The 22,501-nt window shown below is 46.7% G+C and overlaps 1 protein-coding gene across 9 annotated transcripts in view; it reads right to left on the reverse strand.

Moving 5' to 3' along the window:
- Positions 1 to 22,501, reverse strand: part of SPICE1 (spindle and centriole associated protein 1) — a 1,365,450-nt gene that overhangs the window by 1,300,303 nt on the left and 42,646 nt on the right. For all 9 annotated transcript variants that reach the window (XM_069635857.1, XM_069635859.1, XM_069635855.1 and 6 more), the window contains one exon: positions 4,913 to 5,022. In XM_069635857.1, coding sequence (XP_069491958.1) covers positions 4,913 to 5,014 — 102 coding nt within the window. In that variant the 5' untranslated portion in view covers positions 5,015 to 5,022. The remainder of the gene's footprint in view (positions 1 to 4,912; positions 5,023 to 22,501) is intronic.

Below are 22,501 nucleotides of genomic sequence, written 5' to 3' on the forward strand. Positions count from 1 at the left end.
ACCGCTGCTCCAGGCTCCTCAGTTAAAGTACCCTAATGGTGCAATTCTGACACCAAACAAAATGGAATGGCATGGATTTCAATCCAAGAGGAACAGGGCATGGATGATCAAACTCCAGAGGTCACGAAGCACATAAGAACCCTGTGCAATGTCCATTAACATTGGACAAGTTGCAGGGTATACACAAGCTGGTATAGCCCACAGAATGTTCAATGTGTCCTCTTCAACCTGTTCAGGGATCACAGCCTTCTAAAATGTGTGTTTTAGTACACAAATCAATCCCCTCGAACTCCGTGTTGGAAATATTATTAAAAACCCTCAACACATTACCACTGCTTAATATGATGGACGACAAAAACTAAATCCGCCACGAAAATGCCAGGGCTACGTCTAATTTGCAAAGGGTGCTAATCTTCATCTATATATACAAAGCAGAACATCTGTTTTGCTCCTTATCCAATTCCACCAATCTGCACCATATTTTGTATAGTTACTGTTAGGACCCTCTGGACATTACTGGCTACATGACATTTGGACACCCCACCCCTTCCCCTGGATTTCAGCCACTTCACACACGAGACAATTGCCTCAAATTGACGAACCATCAATGTGGTCTTAGAAGGACTGGACGAGGTTAATCTTAAGCGTCTTGATTCAAGGAACAACTCGGATGGTCAGATACTTCTCCAGGCAGAGAGTGGGGGGTAGATCTCTTGTCCTCGACTGGGGCCTCCCTCTGGAACAGCCTGCCTGCCTCTCTCAAACTTGAGAAGGACGACCTACAGTTCCGGAAGCAACTCAAGACCTTCCTTTTTGCTTCGCTTTCACTCTCCCTCTCCTCTGCGCCAACTGGTTACCTGGCCACTCACTGAACCTACGGGACCAGGCTCCTGCACGACCAGTTGCCCCTTGCACTGCCTCTGGGCCTCCCAACCACTTGGGGACTGTATCTGCAACCCTACAGTAGTAGTCACCCATCCCCCTCCCCCCTCCCACATCTCCCCCACCCCTACCTCCCTTCTACTCTCTAACTCCCTCCCTCCCTTGCACGCACGATCTGAATGACAAGGCCTAGTAAGATGGATTGTTTTGCTTTCCTTCCGTCTTCCCTTCCTTGTCTCGCCGCGCCAAGAAACACTTGTTTACAGGTGCATTATAAATGACATAACATTACAATTAATCAGAGTAAAAACTGGTAATATTCACTTTGCACCAGCTAGCATGATATTTTGGCCCCCAGGCAAACTAGTCCACACTTCACACAAGGCACTGGCATTTAAAACACACTTTAAGACTTCCTTTGCCAGCAGCCTGCTGTGAACGCCATGTTTCACACCTCAGCGCCTCAAAAGACTGCCACAAAGCTTGTTTGCACTGGTACAGAGGGCCTATATGGCCATTTGCCGATTTGATATACTGCAAGTCCTGTGGTTTTCTTTCGAGGTAAGAATTTACATTACTAACACTTCGCTCAGATTTTCAGCCTATTTGCGGGTTATACCATCCTACTGGCATATTATTAAAATATCCAACTTCTACACATTATTTCATAGCCTGAACCTACTACTCCCCTCCGCCCGATCCCACTTCTAGGACTCAATATAAAATTCCACTTTAATGCTAGTTTTCATGCAATCTTTCCTACAGCGGATTTTAATGATAGTCAATGTATGGCTACATTCCCTGGTGTGAATGGAACTCGGTTTAATAAAACGCTCACTCTGCTGTAGCTCATGTTTTCCAAATGAACATTTTAATCACTGATGATAACCTTGAATTGTTACATTAGCAATGGCTCAGGAGCTGCTCAACAATTACGATTATTCCCACATCCCAAGTCTATGCTTAAACAGGATCTCATTGACAAGATAATTGGTGGCCCTGCTAGAATTTTGAAACGCCCTCCAGAAGCATTAGGTTAAATGTTCATAACCAGGTAGCTTTGAATGAAAGGTAGACACACTTGTGCCATTACTCTCCTACACAATCAATATTTTTCTCATTGCCCACCTGCTACAAATAAACATTTTTTTTACTGATTTCTCAGCTCCACTTGTCTCAGTATGTGATCAATGTATTAGATTAGGTGATCGATGTAGGAGAAGACACCATTTCAGATACAAACTTTTCTTTCAGGTCGCCACCGGGCCCACCCGCATGCAAGGACATACTATCAACAGGATTTTCCAAAATGATGTGGAAATAACCAGCCTATACAATCGTTTGGACAGGCCATTTTTGATAGGTTTCCATTTAGCTAGACCTCTGTCTTACAATGATAAATGGACTCATTGTGACTACTGATGCCTATCGGGCCGATTGGGAATCTAAAGAGCGAGTATTTTTACACCACTTAGGCAATAGGCTTTTCATAATGACACTTTTGAAGACAATCAACTATCCAGGGTGAGGTCTATAATGAAGTCCCATGGAATAACTGCCATTTTAGCTCCCGCCAACTTAAGTCTGTATATTCCAAAACACCCAAAAACGTTGACAAAATTCAGTAAAGGTCAGCAAGCCTAGTATAAACAAAGCGCTGCTGAAAGTAAAGCATTACTTTCCGTTATACAGTGAGAACTGCCATTATATTAGCCAAACAGGAGAATTTCTTCACAAACTATACGATCTGCAGCAAACTAAGCAAAAAGTTGCTACTCTTGGTCTATTGGAATACTGACCTGGACATATACCTCTTTTACTATTACTCAGGACTGGCTGCAACAGATCCAGTGCCCTTTTGATTCCAAGGTTGCCTCAGTTTGCAACCAAATACTACACAATGACAAGTCCTATATTCATGATTCTAACAAAGTCTGCTCCTCCTCACCTTAAGCAGCAACGGATTCCCCTAAATTCCAATTCAGTTTTGTAACCAAAGAGGAAAAACGGTCCATTATACCTCTGATGAAAGCAACATAAAGGCCAGATAATCCCCTCCGGCATCCATTGACAAGCATTGCCTAGAAGACCACTTGCTGTTCTTTGGCTTGCATGTCTCAACAGCGGATGCTTTAAAAAAATGTTTATCCAGACTCTACAGCCAATGCACAGGCCTACAGTCAATGTTCCTTTTTTGACAAAGCTCCAACAGTAGGTGGCAACCCTTCAACTCCAACAATTTAAATGTTGCAATGAAATCCTGAACGAGGGACATATTAGGCTAGAAGTACTGAACACGCCACAGGTTTTTCAAAACCCGAACAAGAACTATAACAAGGACACTTTGCTGGTTATGCTGGATTTGTCAGGAGGGTTTGACGCACCACCAACTGGTTTGGACACATTGAGGTACTTGGACAAGGTGTCCACCCTCGTTTTATTTACCTCATACTAAACAGATTCTGGTGTAACACACAAAATGATCTCATGTCCCCTAAAACGTCTCTGTAGCTGTAAGGTGCTTCAGGGATCTGCTTTGCCCGTCTACTTTTTAACCCCTCCACAATCTTTTATTCAGACTTGATATAGGCTTTCACTGCAACGCCAATGATACAGTTATATTTGACATAGTCACCAGATATAGCGGATATTAGATGTTAGTCTACCTTAGAATCCATCAAAAAAGAGGATGTGTGCAATTGGCTCCATCTCAATGCAGCAGGAACTGAAATTACCATTTCAGGTACCCACACAAATCTATACAAGTACAACAGTCTTCACCCTCAGTTTATCATATAGAACCGGTCACCCATCCTTAATAGGATCAAAGATTTGGAGTATTTGTTGATGCAAAGATGACTTATCAGTGATGGTTTAAAACAAACAAAAAAAGGCCATTCTGACAAGAACTCCACTTGGGTCACATTGTAAGTGTTTTAAGTGAACCCAAACTTCATTATTGAAATTCACCCTTATCTGGCAGTTGCAAGCTGCTTCGCTCTAGACTTCAAAGGCTGCAGAATCACACCGCTCATCTAGTTATCAACACTCCCCTCTTTTCCCACACAACCCAGATTCTCCATAATCTTCACTGGCTTCCTGTACAAGCCGGGATCAATTTCAAAACGGATTAACTCGCACATAAACGTTGGTATTTCAGGAACTGTAATAGTTCAGTTTCATAGTAACCTTGTGTCACCCTAGTAGAAACCAGCACTCACCCGATTCCCAGCTACCAGTGGGACCTAGATATAACCTAGAGTCAGCTAGAGGCCCAACATTCGCAATTTAAAGCACCTGTACGTAACTAGAATAGCTTACCCCTTGCACTCAAACAATTATACTTCGGATTAAGAAACAATTGAAAAGCCACCTCTTTCAAATAGACGTTACTGTTTAATAGCAATGTTTGGGCCTTTATTAATCACCTACCACAGAATGTTGTGTAGCTCCAATGCGCCCAGGTCTTCAGCGCTCAACAAATAATTACAACACATCAAGTGTTCCTTCTTTTAAGGAAAACATTGTTTGTGCTTTGGATAGAATGATCCAAAAGGAATAATGCCCCAGTCCCTGCACCACTACTCAGTGCGAACATCCATTGGCACATGGATGCTCTCAGAATGTGATGACATTGCTTATAGGAAACAGACGAAATAACCATCCGGAGTAGAAACCAGATGAGCTTAGAATATAACCTAGGGAGAAAGATTTTCACCAACACTGGTTCTTGTAAACATTTATTTAAAAGAATGAATGCTCCACGTAAGCGTAAGTCAAATCTGAAAAGTCAATAATAACGTGGCATAGTTTGCTTTGTGCCATTTGCAAAGCAGTAAGTCAGATGTCCGCCTACCTTTTCCAAATCAAAACTAAAACAATTGCAAAATGTAATTCCCCTGCATGCAGGTGGGGGCACACCATGCCCATTTCCCAAACATGTTGCTGGTGCAGTAAGACCACTACAGTGGCGATTGGTGCAGTATAAAAGCTTTAAAAACAGGTCATAACACTGCTCGCATGAACTCACGTCCCAGTCCTGCTTCACCGAGGGTTTCCTCTTCTTAACCTTGATTACTCGTTTGCTGCCTCCACGAGAAGCAAAGGCACGATTCACCCTTACAAACGACATCCCTGTGGCTAAAAAACAAAAAGGCAATGTGAGTTAGATTTTTAAAAAGTCAGGCTTTGGCTGCTACAAATACTTTGAAGGACTATGTTAATCAGTAGACCGCTTTTTTACGTGAGTTAAGGCGTGCTCTGCCCAAGATTTGATTCGCAGAGAACTGTCTGCTGGTCTCACTGGCACTCTTAATTGAGGCATGTTTGTTTGACATGAAAAGCACCAAAAGTCTAACAGTAGATTTAAAAGCTGCACAACTTGTCGCAGAACGGTGGGGGTACTAATAAAATGGGATAGAAAATTCTTCTAGTTAACATTGTTAGCGTCCATATGCAATTCGCAAAGGGACTTCACGCCAGCATCTCGATATGCTGGTCCCAGTTAGACTTCGAGAGAAACAGATAGGGAGGGATCCACATGGTTGGTTCAGGAATGCACGAACACATTAAAGAACGGAACTCAAATGGTGGGGAAACCTAGGTTATTTCCATGCAGTGCCTTTTGGTTTACTTCAAACAAATAGTTCAAGACAAGATTAAGGAACGCAAATACAGAAAGACACGTCTATGTGGTGTACCAACTAACTGCACACGCCAGTCAAGTGTGAGCATGACAGGAATGCTACAGCATTATTACACTGGCTGCCAATAAAAGAGAGACTAAAGTTCAAAACGATGTGCATAACGCACAGAGCAGAATTCCTAAAGAAAATAACCGCCTCCCACCCAAAGAGATCCCTCAGATCAAGCAACGACATTCGTCTAGTACCAAAACCTTACAACAAAAGACAATTCGGAGGATTATCTTTCTCTCACCTAGCAACCTCGGCCAGCAATAACCTACCAAAAAAAAAAAAAAAAAAAAAAAACATACGCAACACAAGGGGTAATTTGGAGTTCAGAAAACTACTGAAAAAGTGCCGCTTTAGTCCAGGTTCAGGAGGAATCGCCTAGGAATAAAGGTCCACAACGAAACCCTGTGAATACCCCTGTAGGAAACCAAAAACCCTAACCCCTCCATTATAAAAGAGGGGGCAGGCGCACACCGCCCACCCAGCCCAACACGCCACCAACCCTAAAGGATACTTGGATAGCGGGAGTGGGGGGAGAGGGAGGGCAACAGACAGGATGGACAATAAGGGACAAGTGCTGTCACTAAAACTACACATGCTGAAGGGCAAGGGAAAGTAGCGGATACTAGCTAGATACAGGAACCACTGGGGCGAAGCAAAGGAGAGCTCCTGCTGCACAGCCTGACTGCCAACTGGGCGGTCAGGGTAGAGTACCAGACCCTCAGGATGGCCATGCAGGTTGAGCGCAGAGACACGAAGACAAAGTGGTAAGAGATCAACAAATACTTTAAAACCATCATAACTGTACCTTAAAATTCCAATTATGTATACTCAACATACAGAAACTGACACCCACCCCTCTGCACAGCAATCCGCATGTACTTCACCACACTGTGCAGTTTTGGCGGGTTATGTTAGTCTGTTGCACAGGAATTCTGCCACTGATCGAAAACCGCACTGAAGCTCAGCGAACGGTACAAACAGAACTGTAGCGGGCAACAGGACGTCACAACTCTCACTTTCCTATTCACACTACACCCTACTAAACACCCTCCTTTTCAGATCCGCCAGAATGCCTGGGCACCACAGCAGTGGCGACGGTGCGCGCTACAAATACCTTTAACATTAACAGTACCAAACAGATAACAGGGGACTGGCTTATGCTGGGTGCAGTGCAGAGAATAATATGGAATAAACCACATGAGTGAGCGGAAAATGTTTTGGTAGGATGCCTGCACATGGGCAAGCAGCATAAAGCAGTTAAGGCAAAAGGAAATAAAGCAGACATGAGGCGGGGGCCCACTTGCGGCTGGCATTCATGGTAAATGCAACAACTACATTCACTAGCTGTTACCACAGCATGGCTGTAGATCCTATGAATGGTACAGTAGCTGTCGTAGAGGCTCTTAGTCATTCCATTTAGCTTTACTTTCCAGTGGGTTTATACGGCACTACAACGCCTACTCTGACCACTACCACATTAGTCCAGACACAAATGAGAAATGTCAAGTGAATGAAAGGCATTTGAATCTCTGAAAGGGTCAGCCTACAGATACCATCTCAAATTCCCACTGGTCTTCACCCTTCCAAAACACTTGTGTATAGGCACGTTATAAATGCCATATCATATCAAACAACGGCGGCAGACATGTTTTTAAATACAAATGACTCATTTGATGAGTATTTCGGATAGCATCCATAAAGCACATACAAACAGAATTCAGACAATTTCACAACAAATATTAAATATACGTAGAATGAGAAAAATAGGATAAAACTAATCTGATCTATATCAAAGTGCACGCTGCTCTTGAATTCAAGGAAAGTCCCTCTTGTAAAAATACAACATAATTCAAACTATTATGGGATGGCCCTATTAGATCAGCTTGATGCTCCCCAGAAGGTCCATTCCCTTGCTATAAATATTTCAACTATTGGCTAGAGATCATCAATGATGTAATCATGTACTTGCCATCTTCAAAACATGATGCCTCCGTATCCAGGCTTTGTATATACTTGGCCACAGAAAATACCAGCAGTCATTTACTACAGAACACCCTGGAGTAAATACCGTTCTATGCGATTTGGTCGAAAAGATTACATCGAATTCGTTCTCGTCAACAACAAAAAAATTGGTGGTAGACTTTGCTGCAAATGTATGGGGGGTGGGGGGGGAGACCCCTCTACCTGCAAACCCCCTCCATAATCATTTATTTGCCTACATCCACCCAAACATATTTGGGGCAAAATACTCCTCGTCCTCATCACAGTACTAACATCAGGAGGCCCCTGCCTCCGACACAGGAGCTTCTTCTATTTGTTTTGTTCTTTATAACTCCTTGCCTTGACCCACATTATCCAGTTTAAGATAGCCAAGCCAGAGCATGGGACCTCCCACGCAGCGACGGAGAGGAGGGACGTCAGTACTGTGAAGGGAAGAGTAGGACTAGGACTAATGAAGAATACGGGTAAGTAATCAGAGCATTACCACCACGTCCAATCTTCCTCGTCCAAGTACTTACATCATGAGGCATAACATAGCAGCAATGGGAAGAGGTCCCAAAGGGGCACATACAAAAGTGCAGAACAAAAACTCACATTTAAACACTCCAAAATCACACCCCAACAGACAAGGAACCATCCCCAGAGTGGGAGACATTCAACCGATAGTGGTTGATAAAGATGCTCTGATCAGTTCAGGTGGCCGCCCTGCAAATCTCCTGTAGAGAATCTCACCCCTCCCCTAGCATCCACCCAGGAAGCAGCCAAACCCCTGGTAGAGCACCCCTGAACGTGGGCAGGCACCAGCAAGCCAGAAGCCATATAAGCCATAGAGACAACAGCACGGATCCACCGGCTAATGGAAACCACAGAGGCCTTCCGTCCCAGACCAGCAGGACTGAAAGAAACAGACTATCAGACTGCCGGAAAGGGGCAGTCCGAGCCAAATACTCCAGAACCGCCCGCCGCACATAAATGGCATGCCAAGCCACCTCGTCTGCCGTCTGTGGATCCTGGAAAAACATAGGGAGAACCAGATCCCGAGAGGTGTGAAACCGAGAAACCACCTTAGGTGGCAACTTAAGATCACACCACAAAACCACAGACTGGTAGAACCCTCAAGACAGGGGTGGGCAACACAACAGTGCCCCAATCTCCCCCAGCCTACGGGCAGATGTGATAGCGTTCAGGAAAGCAGTCTTACGTGTAAGGTGCTTGATGTAAATTTCAGACAGGGGTTTAAGGGAGGCCCCTAAAGGAACCTCACAAGAGGGAGATTCCAAGGGTGAAGGCCCTTCCAAGTACAGGGATGGGAAAAAGACCCTGCAGCAACTTCCCCACCAAGACCATCCAGTTGGCCATCCGAGTCCCCCAAGAGGAATTTAATGGAGGCCCAATGGCAGCAAAGCGTGGAGATCGCAAGACCCTCATCAAACCCCTACTGGAGGAACTGCAGAATAGCGGGCAGACCAAAACTCAGGGGGTGGTGGGGTGGACCCAGAATGCCCACACCAATCTCAAAAGTGACCCCAGTGTCTGTCATAAACCTTCAGAGTAGAAGGTCTACGAGCACCAATGATAAGACTCGACCACATGACCCGAAAACGCCTGAGAGATCGGAGACCATGCAATAGCCAAACCGCCCATTGACTCCGTCTGATCCCAGACACGTCTGCAGAGGACAAGGCCTCCTCGGAATCAACCAAGGTTCCCGGGACCGAAGCTCCAACAGGGAGGGGAACCTGCTCCGGTGGGGCCAGAACGGAGCAACCAACAGCACAGTCGATCCGCTCTCCCCGATGCGCTGAACCACCCGGGGAAGAGGAGGGAAACGCAGAAAGGAGACCGCAAGGCCACTCCACAGCGAGGGCATCGACCCCCCCACCCCCCATACCCCCTCAGCCTGGAACCTGAAGCAGAAGAGGAACCTTTGCAGAGGCCGGAGAGGTAAAAAGATCCAGAACCACGAAACCGACATATCTCTGCAAACACCCCGTCTGACAGACCAGATCTGCCCAAGCATTGTCCACCCCCCTGACATAAGAAGCCACCAGGGACCACAGGTGCAACTCCCCCCATTAACCTATCTGAGCTGCCAGATCAATCAAGGAGCAGCCAGGCCGGACACCCCTCCCCCCTGCCCTCCCACCGCTGGTTGACATATGCCAATGATGTGGTACTGTCCGTCCAGACCAACTCTGCCCGGCCTTCCAGAAACACCCTGAAGTACAACAGGGCCCAGAGAATAGCACCCAACTCTCTCCGATTGGACAAACGACAGACCTCCTCCAGAACCCACAACCTCTGGCCCGAGGATGCCCAATGTTACCCCCCCCCCCAAACACCTTCCGCTGGCATCTGTAGTAAGAGTAGTCAAAGGGGGGCAGACCAGGAACACCCCTGCCCGGAGATTCGGCAACCTGCAACCACAGTAAAGAGGCCCTCAGAGCAGGAGACAACGGGATCAAGGCCTCGTAAGCCTGAGAAGCCAAGAGCCAGTGGGCGAGTAGATAAGACACCAGAGGACGCAGATGAAGACGAGTCCAAGGAACCATGAAGACACAAGACGCCATGTGCCCCTGAAGCATGAGGAGCAACAGGTGAGCTTGACACTGCCGCCTGAGAACTTTGCCTCCTGGGACAGAAAAACCCTCCCCATCCTGGTGCAAATCTGTGACCCAACGAAACCCAGATCTTGTGAGGGCTCCATATGAGACTTCTGCCAGTTCACCAGAAACTCCCAGTACTGCAATACCTGGCAAACCAGAAGGAGATGAGCCAGGACAGTCTGCCGGAGAGCCGCCTTGACCAGTCGTCAAGGTAGGGAAACATCTGAATGCCCCTCAGGTGAAGATGCACCACCAGCTTGGTGAACACCCTGGGGCCGAGCGCAACCTGAACGGGAGCACTCAGAAATGAAAATGTTGAGATCCCACTGCAAAATGGAAAAACGTCATCTGGCAGGGGCGGAGAGACACATGGTAATATGCATCCGATTCAGGGACGCCATACCGACCCCCCGCCCCCCTGCGCAACATCAGGAGAATGTTCTGCAAAGTCTCCATCTTGAAGCATTCTTTCATGACGAGGCAGTTCAGAGCCTTGAGGTCCAAGATGAGGCGAGAAATCCCTGAAGGTTTGGGGACCAGAAACACCCGGGAGTAAAAACCCAGACCCTGCTGTTGAAAAGGAACAGGCATGATATCGGTCTTCAGTAACAATTCGGACAGAGCTGTCGACATATCCAACCTCTTGGGTCGCGAGCGGGGAACAGTTTGAATCATGCAACCCTGGACACGGGGAGACAGGAAGTTCACTTGATAACCCCTCCGGACAGTGTCCAGAACCCATGAATCCAAGCACCATCAGGCCCATACTGGAAAAACTGCTGGAGATGTCCGCGCACCGGCCTGGCCAAACAGTCAGGACTTCTGGGCTGGTCCTGGATGAGAAGAGCGCGGAGGACCCTGGGCCTCCGAGCGGGAGGAGGAACCAGTGAATGACCGTCTGGTACCCGCACCTGTACCAGAAGATGCAAAATCACCAAAGAGTTTGGAATCGTCAAAAGGAAGTTTAAGGGCAACCGCCTTCTGCGAACCCTCTGTTTTCCAATCCTGCAGATGCACATGCCTCCGGACCAACCAACTAGAACCCATGGCCGAGCCCGGCACCCCATCAAATGCCAGATCGGACAAGAGTTCAACCTGCTGCTGCATGTCAACCAGCAGCGGGACACAGTCAGAGCCCTCTTCCACTGCCTTCCTCAACTTCCTGAAACCACTCAGCACAGTCCCCGTCCGCAGTGTAGGAGCTGTAGATTTTGCCCCGAGGGCCAGATATGCACCAGCATGAACCATTTTCAGGCTGGAATTCACCCTACGGTCCACTGGGTCCCAGACAGCGGACTCCTCGGCCGACAGAGGAGCGACCCACCAGACTAGCGAGGTCGTCATCAACTTCAGAGTCCGAGAGACTTTCTCACCCTCGCCCCTTCAACAGGTAGAGCTTGGCCATAAGGCTGGGCATGACAATCTTCTCCAGATCACGCAACTCACGAAGGATCTTAGCCCAGATGTCAGACCAAAAGGCAACCCCATCCTTGGGGTATGTTTATACTGTCGAATAGAGGGGTCAGCCCCATCCACCTGCACCAAGGGCTCCAAAAAGCCCATGCAGTCCCAAACTTGTGCAAGCACTTCCTCCACCTCTTCCCTGTCAGATATGTCCCTTCTGCATCAGCTGATGAGGAAGACTCTGTGCAGGAAGGAGGAGGATGAAGACGACCAACGCCGGTGCCCATGATGCAAATTAACTTTTTAATGTCCTTCCTGGACAAGGAAATTTGCCTTGACTTTCTTTTTCCTCCTGCGAAGCTCAGGGGATGACGAGGAAGATGAAAGCATAAGGTGCCCGAGTTTAGCAGTACACTTTCCTATGGTGCAAGCAGAAGCACAAACTCATCAGAAACAGGAATGGCAGAAAACCCCCTGTTAAAACACGATATTGAACTCCAGGACCGGGAGAAACCAACCAACGGCTGTTACTGCAGAGTCGAACTCCAGGCCCCAGCCGGAGAAACACTAATAAACCTACTCCCAGTGAGCCCCCGCGAAGGCGGGGCCAACCCGCCCTGGAAGGCCCAAACTGTCATGATGCCCGCTCCCGGGGAGCCGGTTCAAGCCCAGCGTCCCCGAAAGCGGACATCCAGTCCCCAAGGAAGGACCCAGCAACCCCATATAGGGGCCCTTTGGACAGTGTCCTGGCACCTATGGCGCCAGGCTCATAAAAGACATCAGTCCTGGCGCCATAGGCGCCAGGCTCATTATGGGAATGCTTGGGTGCACTTACCTGATGCAGGATCCCGGCCTCCTTGAGGCCTGAAAGGAACTACTTTACCTGTGGGACTAATTTACCATCCGGGCGTGGTCGGGGAAGGATACATACCTGGAACTTCTTCCAAGGCTATTTAAACCCCACCCGAACAGCCACACGTGATTCGCGTTGTTCTGCATCTAGCAGCTGGACGCTCACCGTGTCTGCTCCTGCATCCTGACTTCTGCCACGCTTGCCAGCATCCTGGATCACCTGCAAAGGAAGAGAAGAAGAGAACAGAAGAAGGGAAAGTCCTTACCTGCTAAAACCGCACCGCATCCCGGAGACATCTTGCCGAAAATCCTGAAAAGGAAGACTTTAATTTAAAAGCTCATTGCGTCGATCGCTGCAGCGCCGCATTCCACTCACCTTTACAGGGCGCCTCCATGTTCAGCAGCGATCATCCGGATTCGCAGTCACGCCCCAGCACCTAGGGAGAAAAAGACCAGAACAAAAAGGTGAGCGAGAGAAGGGAATAAGGAAAGCTAAATCTCCATGTTAAGACTTACCTGTTGATTCATTCCCTCTTCATTTCGGGTCCGCGCCGCATCCTGGCATTTCCGGACCCCGGCCCCTATGGGGAAAAAAGAGACAATCAGCGTTAATGAGCGAATGAAAAGACATTACCAAAAAAACGCTCATTGAAGACTTACCTGATTTCTACAAGGATTTCACCTCTCATCTCGGGTCGGTGCCTGTTCCCCGGCATTCCGTACCCCGGCCCCTATGGGGAAAAAGACACTAGCATTAGGACATTAATGCATGGACCCAAGGGGAACCTCTTATGAAAAAACATACCTGGAAGCCAAGCAAGTTTGGTTCTCACCAATCCGAAAATCCAGTGAAGTAACTGGATACCAACGCGCCCCTGCATCAGAAGCAGGATGGAGAGCTCGTCCTTCCAGACCCTAAGGTGAGACGCTACGAGAAATCACAGAAGGGTTTCAAGGAGGGTGAGAGGGGAAAGTGGGAGGCCGATTGCATTACCCCGCAGACAGTTAATCCCCTATTTTCACCTACAGAAGGATACTTCTGCGAGCCAGACAAGCCAGATTTGGGGGCCCGGTCCAGCCTGTCTTCCGAACCCTGCGCATCACCTTAGAAGAGGTCACAGCAGCGCGAACCAGGCTAGCGCCTCCGTGGGAGTCAGGTGAGCGTAACACAAACACCATCAGACTACCAGGGCAGTTCCATGTGCATAGATCCTGGAGAAACAGCATGGATTTTTGGAACGGACAGCCCCGGGGCATACACAGGGCCCGACCCCACACAACACCAGGGCAGAGCCTCTTGCCTTAGCCCGGGTCACGTCTGTAGCACCCTGGGCAGGGACGCCTCTTATGCCGGCCACGATGCCCAGCAAAAACAGAGAGAGGCTCTAGTCCATGCTCAATCGGATCCCAAGCCCAGCAGGGGAACTGGGAGAATGCTGCACCTGTAGGGAACAGGGGCCCCGCCACACAGCCCCACCAGCGGGCCAGCTACTGTAGCTCCCCAGAGCCCCACGCTGGGAATAGTCAACCTGCCGGAGGAAGGAAAAATGAAACTGGATTACGTGGGTCAAGGGGAGAGTTATAAGGAACAAAAGAAATAGAAGAAGGTCCTGTGTCGAAGGCAGGGACCTCATGATGTAAGAACTGGGACGAGGAAGAGTGGAGGTAATGTGGTTTCACTCAGCACAATAAGTCTTTGTACACATCACTTCATGCTGGATCTGTCAAGCTTCCAAGTGCTGCAACTACCGGTATTACCCATACAGGGCCCGCAAAATCTACTAGCTCACTAGCATAGCTTTTAAGCAGGACGAGTACCATTTCCATGATACTTAACCTTGCTGGCGAGAATGGATGTTAGAAACGTATTTTTCATTTACTGCAAGCACACCGTTTGCAGTAAATGGCAAATACAGGTTTCACTGTGCATGCTTGACAGCATTGTAGCAAATATGAAGCATGCTTAGGGCGACATGCAGCATTTTACAAAAAGCACTGGTAAATATTTCATCCCTAGTCACCTTGGGGCAAGTGCATTTCTCTTAGGTCCAGTATGTAAAATGAGGGACTCGCCCTGCAGGTCTAGTGGGATTTTTAAGAATTTTCAAGGCCTGCGCATATTAATGGTTCTTAATTGATCACCTTGAAGGATGATTGGGGAGGTGGGGGCGGTGGGGTTAGGAGTCAAACTGGCTGGACCATGTCCGAGTGGAGCACTAAATTTTTGAACTATCCACTTGGCCCTGAAAGTACTTGTCTGGTGTTTACTTTTTCCATTAGGTGTAATCTTTAAATTATACTAGCCAGTCCAGGTTGGTTTGTTTTTTTCTTAAATGGTATTAGTGGTTTGGTGGGGGTACTGGGATGCTTGATATGAATGTGCTTCTTGACTTTGTAACAGGATTTGGCTTATCAATCAAAAGCATTATCATAAACACACCTTGCTAGGGTGGATGGAGACAAGGCATTCCAGTGTCCCCAAGCAGAACAAAGGGTGATAAGATAAACGACTCAACCACATTTCAACAAGAATACTTTTGTTATGGTAATTATACATAAGAGCCCCGATCTCCCCAACCAAGAGAGCCTTGTTGTTCGTGAACAGAGGGGTAGAAGTGGTGGAGAAGAGGGTGGAGGGGGGTTAGAGGGAAGAACGTCGCTACTGAGTACCTGAGCGAAGAATAAACCCTGTATGGTATTACACTCCACAGGAGCCAGCCTTGGAATTAACATTATAACATTATCTAAAGGCTATAAATAATGGGAGAGAATACTCAAGGGCTCCTGGGCTGAATGGGCAGTCCCAGTGACCACCATGTACACAGCAACACTGACCAAGAAAGGTTGTTGAAGCGGTTACATGAGCAGGGTGGCTTCTCAGAGGGTGGGAGGGGACAGGGGGGGGGGGGGGTCATAAGACTTGGAATGCCGATGAAGGCAAATCCATGAGGATATTGCAGCATGGCAATGCTGCCCCTAATAAAACTGTTGGACTCGGTTTGCTGAGCTCGGTGTTGTAGGCATCCTGGAGGCGAACCACCTTTGACAAGTTCGATTTTGTTTTCACTTATAGGCCCACTATGCCCACATCACCAGTGCCTTGTTAATATGGGGTGGTGCGATGATAAACCTCCCGAGTCCCAGGATATGAACCATGAAGGAACATCTAGTCCACACACCAACATGAGGTTAACAGAAAACCCTGTACTGACAGCAACGGGAGAGCCGACATCTAACAGAACTGGGAAAACGGTGTTCAGAGTGCAGTGAACTCACGGGCACAAAGGAGGGGAAAGGTGCCACCGTGAAGCACAAATCAAAAAGCAACTCTGCCAGGAGTTTCCAAAATTAGATCTATGGAGTCTACATGTCCGAAAACTACTACTCCCACAATGCACTATTCCGAGTCACAGCGATAAGCTCCAACATCTCATAGTTTCAAAATGCACAGTGGCATGCACCTACCTTACCACCTCGGCAGGAGAAAGATTAGATCTTCTCCATGTCGAAGCTGCAGGTATGTTGCCTATCTTGTTTCCGTTCAACATAAAAAGATTTCTTTGAGCCATTTCTATACAGCACTCTTTTGTAAGGTGATTCACTGTCTCAGATGTGTTAAGGCAGTCCACGTTTAAATCACCACATTTTATTTGGACAAAATGTCTCCTCGTAAATTGCATCCAGAATTGTGGTTACTTGGTCGATGAAGGCTCTCTTGCCAGCTCCAACGTGGTTCCAATATAGATTCATGACCTTTAACGATTCAGTGGGTTTGCCTTTGACACTTGACTTCTCTAAGATGGTAACCTGAATAAAAGGAGTAAAAATTTTAGTCTTTTACCCGTAATCCGGTTTTTTGGTTAAGGTTATTAAGCCAGCCATTGGGTGACTTGTTTTTTTAATGGCAGGGTTAAATGAAACTTCGTACACTTCGACAATTGGACAACCACATAGCCAAGTCTCCTGTAGACATACTAACCCCAACCCATCCAGCCAGTCTGTATTAAACAAGTGGGAAAGCCCCTCGTGTTCCAGGATCCTACGAGGAGTTCGTAGTCGGTCTTAAGTTTGGCATTACTTTTGAGTTTTGGCATTTAAAGACTCAGTTATCCACTGCCACTCGTTTAGGTCTTCAGCCTGTTTCAGATTACAGGTAGTGTCCGCCTGAGCTGCGGATTTTACACAATTCGTGCATCATTATTTCTCTTACAAGGTCTTTTGGTTTATGGTAATGTGGTTTCCAGGTTTCCCCCCCAACTGACATCTCATGTCAGGAGAATTGCACCATATTTGCCTTTTCGGTCGATATTCAAAGGTATTCTTCAAATACTCTTTAATGTCTCTGCGCATCCCAGGGCCTCTTTCACCCTCAGGCTGACGCACTGGTAAACCGTGCTGTTGCTGCAAGTGTCTTTGGTGGGGCTGCCTTCCCCGTCTGCACAGTTACGTTTGGCTCTCATGTCGGCGTTTGCTCCCTTCGCCGCCATGGCCTCTCCACTTTGGACCCCACTACGTGCCGTTCACCTTCCCGTTACAAGAGTTTCTCCTCTCTGGTCTAGAACACTGCTAAACTGCTGCAGGCAGCCATTCACCACTCTACACACAGCTGTTCCTGCTATCACCAGGAAGCTACCTTCTGCGCCCCACACCCGAGTGGATACCCAGCCCCCTGCGCGGGGTAGCACCAACTGAGGCTGCCTCTTGCTCTGCCTGGGCTCCACAGTGCCTCTCCGACCTCCATGGGCTTGAATCCTGCTTTTAACCCGAACGTGCCGACATTTTTCAAATTCAAAATGTCGTGCGCGATGGAAACGAGGCTGAGACGCCTCAGCGTTGCTAGGCAACGCACATCCGTGTTCTGTTTGAATACAAACATCCGTCGGCAGGGGGAAGAGCCAGCGGCCATCCGAAGGCCTCTTAAGGCCATTGTCCCGGTTTGCATTCTGCAACCTCCAAAGACGCATCTGCTTTCAGCCACTGCTACTTAGAGGCCCAACACCCTCCAGAAACGAAAAAGCTAACTAATACATCGTATGAAGTGTACACATATCGACTACAGGTATACACATCACTGTGTAAGTAATTATCTGCAATACCGCTTTGTTAACATATATAGTCACGAAAATATTACCAGCTTGTACCGTTGCTTAGCCTGCCAAGCCTGCAATTACACAGCCTTTATGCTAACGGTATAGCTCACTACTGCTATTGATCCATCCCAGCTGAATGAGCCTGCCACAGCCGCCTGCTCCCTGTGAAACCGCCCATTTGATTTCTAGCCAACTGCAGGCCACCGTTATTACCCTGCAGTAGCCGGCTACCGTACCCCCTAGCAGTTGAGCTGTTACCTTATGTATCCCACATATCTACCCGGACCTACTGGCATTATCTACATTGCCAATGTTTGCTAGCAACTGACTGTTCCATTTAGCCCTTACGTGCTCGCCATTGATTGTTCCATTTAGCCCATAGGTGCCCTCCATTGATTGTTCCATTTAGCCCATAGGTGCTTGCCACTGAACGCTGCATTTAGCCCTCATGACTATCTAGTCTGCTGTATTAAGACTAAGCATTTTAGTCTTAATACAGTCTTATTTTCCACCAAGACTCTCGAACATTACCCAACCTATATTGCCATTTCCCTCTGCACCACCATGGAGCAGCAAACTAACCTCACCACTGGACTCAGGACTGGATCTACCAGCGAACCTCTTAGCATACCATGCACCCCCCCCCCACAAGAAATTCCAGACTAAGAGCAAGACTCACGAGATTACATGAGCCCTTAACCAGATCCCTCCCTGCCACTAATAAAAGAACCATAAATCAACAAGCTAACACAGCTGACTACACTAATAGACCATCGCTAACCTCTACCAGCAAATCCAAACAAGCCAAAATCACCACTGCAGCCCCTCCGCTCAAAGGCGGACTAATAAATACCAGATCCCTAAAGGCTCATGCCACTGACATCTGTGAACTTATACTATACAATAAATTGGACTTCCTCGCCATCACAGAGACTTGGCTGCACGAAGCAGCTGGACCCCTACTAGCTCTAGATGGCTACACCATCTTGAGAAAAGATAGATAGAAATCTCAACATGCAAGGTGGTGGCATTGCCATCATTGCCAAAATCGATCTAAAACATGAGAATTATCTCCACTCCAGACTTAAAAGCCTGTGAAGTGTGCACCATCAAACTCCCACTGCACCACTCGCAGACTGACTATTTACCTTATCTACAGGCCCCAGGTCCAGTGGACACATTTGAAGAAGACATTAACGGTCTACTATCCACAAACCTAACTGTCTACTATACACAAACCTCAAAACCTCCACACAACTACTCATTCTAGGAGATTTCAATCTAGGTTACAATGATCCATCAGACAAACAGGCCGCTAATGTGGCCAATACCCTCACGGAATAGGACCAACCCAAAAAATTACAGAACCCACCCATAAGAAAGGGAGAACCCTTGACTGGCTAGCGGACTACAACTGCTCTGCCTCCATTACCCATCTCCCCTCAACTATGGACGGATCATTACTTGATAACCTATGACTTATCTACCACCAGGCCACTTCCTCCTGTAGCCAATATGGCACCCCCCCATGCCCTACCAGGAACAGAAAAAGCATCACTAAGGACAAAGTAATTCCTGCCATTTTACCCATCCTAAACCAACTCTATGAACATCTAGACCCAGAGCTGCTCGAAGAATATAATAAAATGATAGGAACCGAACTGGACAATAACGCCTCCCTGAAACTGAGACCAAGCAAACCCAAAGCCCACCTGAACAAATGGTTCACCCCAGAACTGAAAGACCTCCCAAAAAAAAAAAAGAAATCCATTTGGAGACACACCCCATCAGAAGACCATAAGAACAAACTCCTAGAAAACTCCTCTCAATATAAGAAGGAAATTATCCTGGCCAAACATAACTCAATACAATAAACGCATCTCTTCAGCCAACTCAAGTATGAGGGAGCCATTTACCATCTTAAAAGGAACTAGAGTCACCTACTCCCATCCCAGATATATGTATATATAAAGAAAGACAAAGCTTGGTGTACTGCTATACAACACGCTTTGGCCAATAAAGTCACCATGCTCCAAAAAAAAAAAAATAGCTAAGAAAGCAGTACTGAAGCAGCCTTTATCTGACGACAACCCACCTTCTATGGAGAAAGACACTATTGCCCAATTTAGATTTGCCAAACCTCTATCCCGGAGGTGGAGAAAGTTATCCTCTCTCCTAAACCATCCAACTGTCAAGGCGACTTGTGCCAAGCACAACTTATAAAAGATGCCACCAGAGATCTCTCCCCCTTCATAGCTAAACTTGTAAATGCCTCATTCACATCTGGCACTGTGCCACCCAACCTGAAACAATCCTGGGTACTGCAGTTGCTAAAAAACAATCCTTATACCCCCACATTCCCAACAACTACCGCCCCATCACGACAGTCCTTCTTGTCCAGGAATTTTAACAGGAACGCATACATCCAAATCCCAATACTCCTGGAAAACCATAAGCTCCTAGGAGTAAAACAGTCAGGCTTCCGTCCACAACATGGGACCGAGACCGAATCAAATCAAGATCCAGGAGTGAGTACTGGAAAGACCGAGAGGCCTCTATGGAGAACACTCCATCTTTGCTATGTTTTTGATAAGTGGTAGGGCCAGTTTAATGGACAGATTTGGAACTGGGTCTATTTTACTTTTTGACTAGACAAGCACCTTAGTTTAGTAGAAAGCTCAAATTGATGAGCTAAGAGATAAAAGGTCAAACAGCCCTCCTCCTACTTTTGGATCTCTCGGCCGCATTTGACCTTGTAGATCACAAAGTCCTCTGCAACCACCTCAACCCCACTGCACATTTCTCTAAGGAAGCCATATTATGGGTTGAATCTTTCCTTAATGAAAGGACTATGAGGGTGTTCTCCATCTCTGATGCAGCAGACCTGATCCCCATCTCATGCGGCGTCCCGCAGGGCTCCTGCGTATCACCGACATTATACAACATATTTACCAAGCCCCTTTTTGATGATCTGAACCTTCTTGGTATCACCTACACCAACTATGCAGATGATACCCAGATTCTCCTCCCGCTTTCAGGGGACTACAACAAGGATTTGGCCTTGGTGAATAGGGTGTATCTCATCATCCAGGCATGGATGGCTACTCACGGTCTATGCCTGAATGATGACAAAACCGAACTAAATCATTCTGGGCACACACTCCAACCTCAAAAAACTAGGCCAGGATTACTCTGCCTTTGAGATTGATGGGAACACCATCAAGGTAGCAAAGGAAGTGAAGACTCTAGGCTTCCATCTAGATGCCACCCTCTCCTTCAACAAACAGATGAACTCACTAGCTTCAGCTACAGTTTACACATGTAAGCTCATCAGAGCAGGTAAACATGTCATCTCTAATGACAATTTCATGATTCTAGCTAGAGCGCTCGTTCTATCTAGAATAGATTATTGCAATGCCTTATATATTGGGGCCAACAAGCACAACCTACATAGACTACAAATCTTTACAAGACTACAAATCTTTACAAAACAATGCCTTGAGAGCAGCTCTTGGCATCCCTAGACGTTCACACATTACGATGACAAGGCGTAATAACAACTGGCTGTCGACCAAAGACAAAATCTTACTTAAAGTTGCCTCCCTCACACAAAGCCTTGAACCACGTGGCTCCCCCTTATATAACGGATAGATTGGTTGAACGAAGATCTTCTAGACCCTCAAGAATCTCTTATGCCAACACACTCATCATCCCTAGATTTAAATTGATTAAGGTGGGAGGCACCAGCTTCCCTGTCCGGGCGGCTCAAGTATGGAATTCATTGACCCACACCTTACAAGAGGAGAAATCCTACCCCAAATTCAGATCCAACTACATTAATCATCTGAAACAACTGAGCATCTAGCCAGTGCCTCACCCCGCTGTTATAATACCTGTAAAAACTGTAATATATTCTGTAAATAATTTGTGTACTATTGTTACGGTCTGTACTCATCTTTGCTTTTTGTGTAAATATGTAACTATGTAACCTATGCCTCGCATATCCTTACTGCTGCGCCCTCTTACCTTCGGGTCTGGTGCGCATTACAAATGAATAAAACAAACTGCATCTGCCACCGGTCTCGCTTCCTGCTACACGTACTCTGCAGCTTCGCTCCTCTTTCCTTCCTCGATCCTCCTGCTGCTGGTAACCTTTGGTTTTAAATGTCCCGCACAGTTTATTCAATTTTAGACAACTAGAATGAACTTCATGCTTAATGTCACATTTCCTCCCCATCGACTCCGTGTTCTTCGTGGTCTTAGTACCCCAGTCATTACGGGAATTGGGGTCCAAATATTAGACTTGTCAAGGTAATTTTGTCTTAGATACTTGTTGGAATAGAGATTTGTCTTAGATACTTGTTGGAATAGAGATTATCAGAACTTCAGATCACTTCACTGGGGCTTTGAGAGGCTACCTCCTACAAATTCTTTTGACATGTAATGGCAAATGGTGCATTTTAAAACTCCCAAGGCCTGTTACACTGGTGAAAAGGTGGTTAGGAATAAAAATAATATTTTTCTGAAGGATTTGAAGCCGCTTTTCTCTGCCCAAAAGAGATTTTAGACAAAACTTAGTGACAATTATTGGTCAAAATGTTGACCATTTGATCACCACTTCATAGAGAAGTGTGGCAGTGTTCACCGAGTATTTGGATTAATTAATTGGTTTGTTAATAGAAATGTATTAACAGTAACTTAATAGGATTTGAATATAGGGCAAATTATGAGATGTGGCATGCCATTTATCTGCCCATTATCCGCCCATTATCCACATGCCAAATGGGCAGAGTATCAAACGAAGACAATTTTTCAACTGGGACACAATGTAAAAATAAATATTGTTGACATTAAAATTTATATTTCCGATAAAAATAATGCATTGTAGTATTTAACACAAATGTCACTTGTACATGCAAATTATTTATTAAAGGTAAATTGGGTATGCATGCCACTTATTTGTCCATTA

The sequence above is a fragment of the Ambystoma mexicanum genome, chromosome 7p, assembly GCF_040938575.1.
Source record: "Ambystoma mexicanum isolate Mex_15411 chromosome 7p, UKY_AmexF1_1, whole genome shotgun sequence".
Classification (NCBI taxonomy): domain Eukaryota; kingdom Metazoa; phylum Chordata; class Amphibia; order Caudata; family Ambystomatidae; genus Ambystoma; species Ambystoma mexicanum.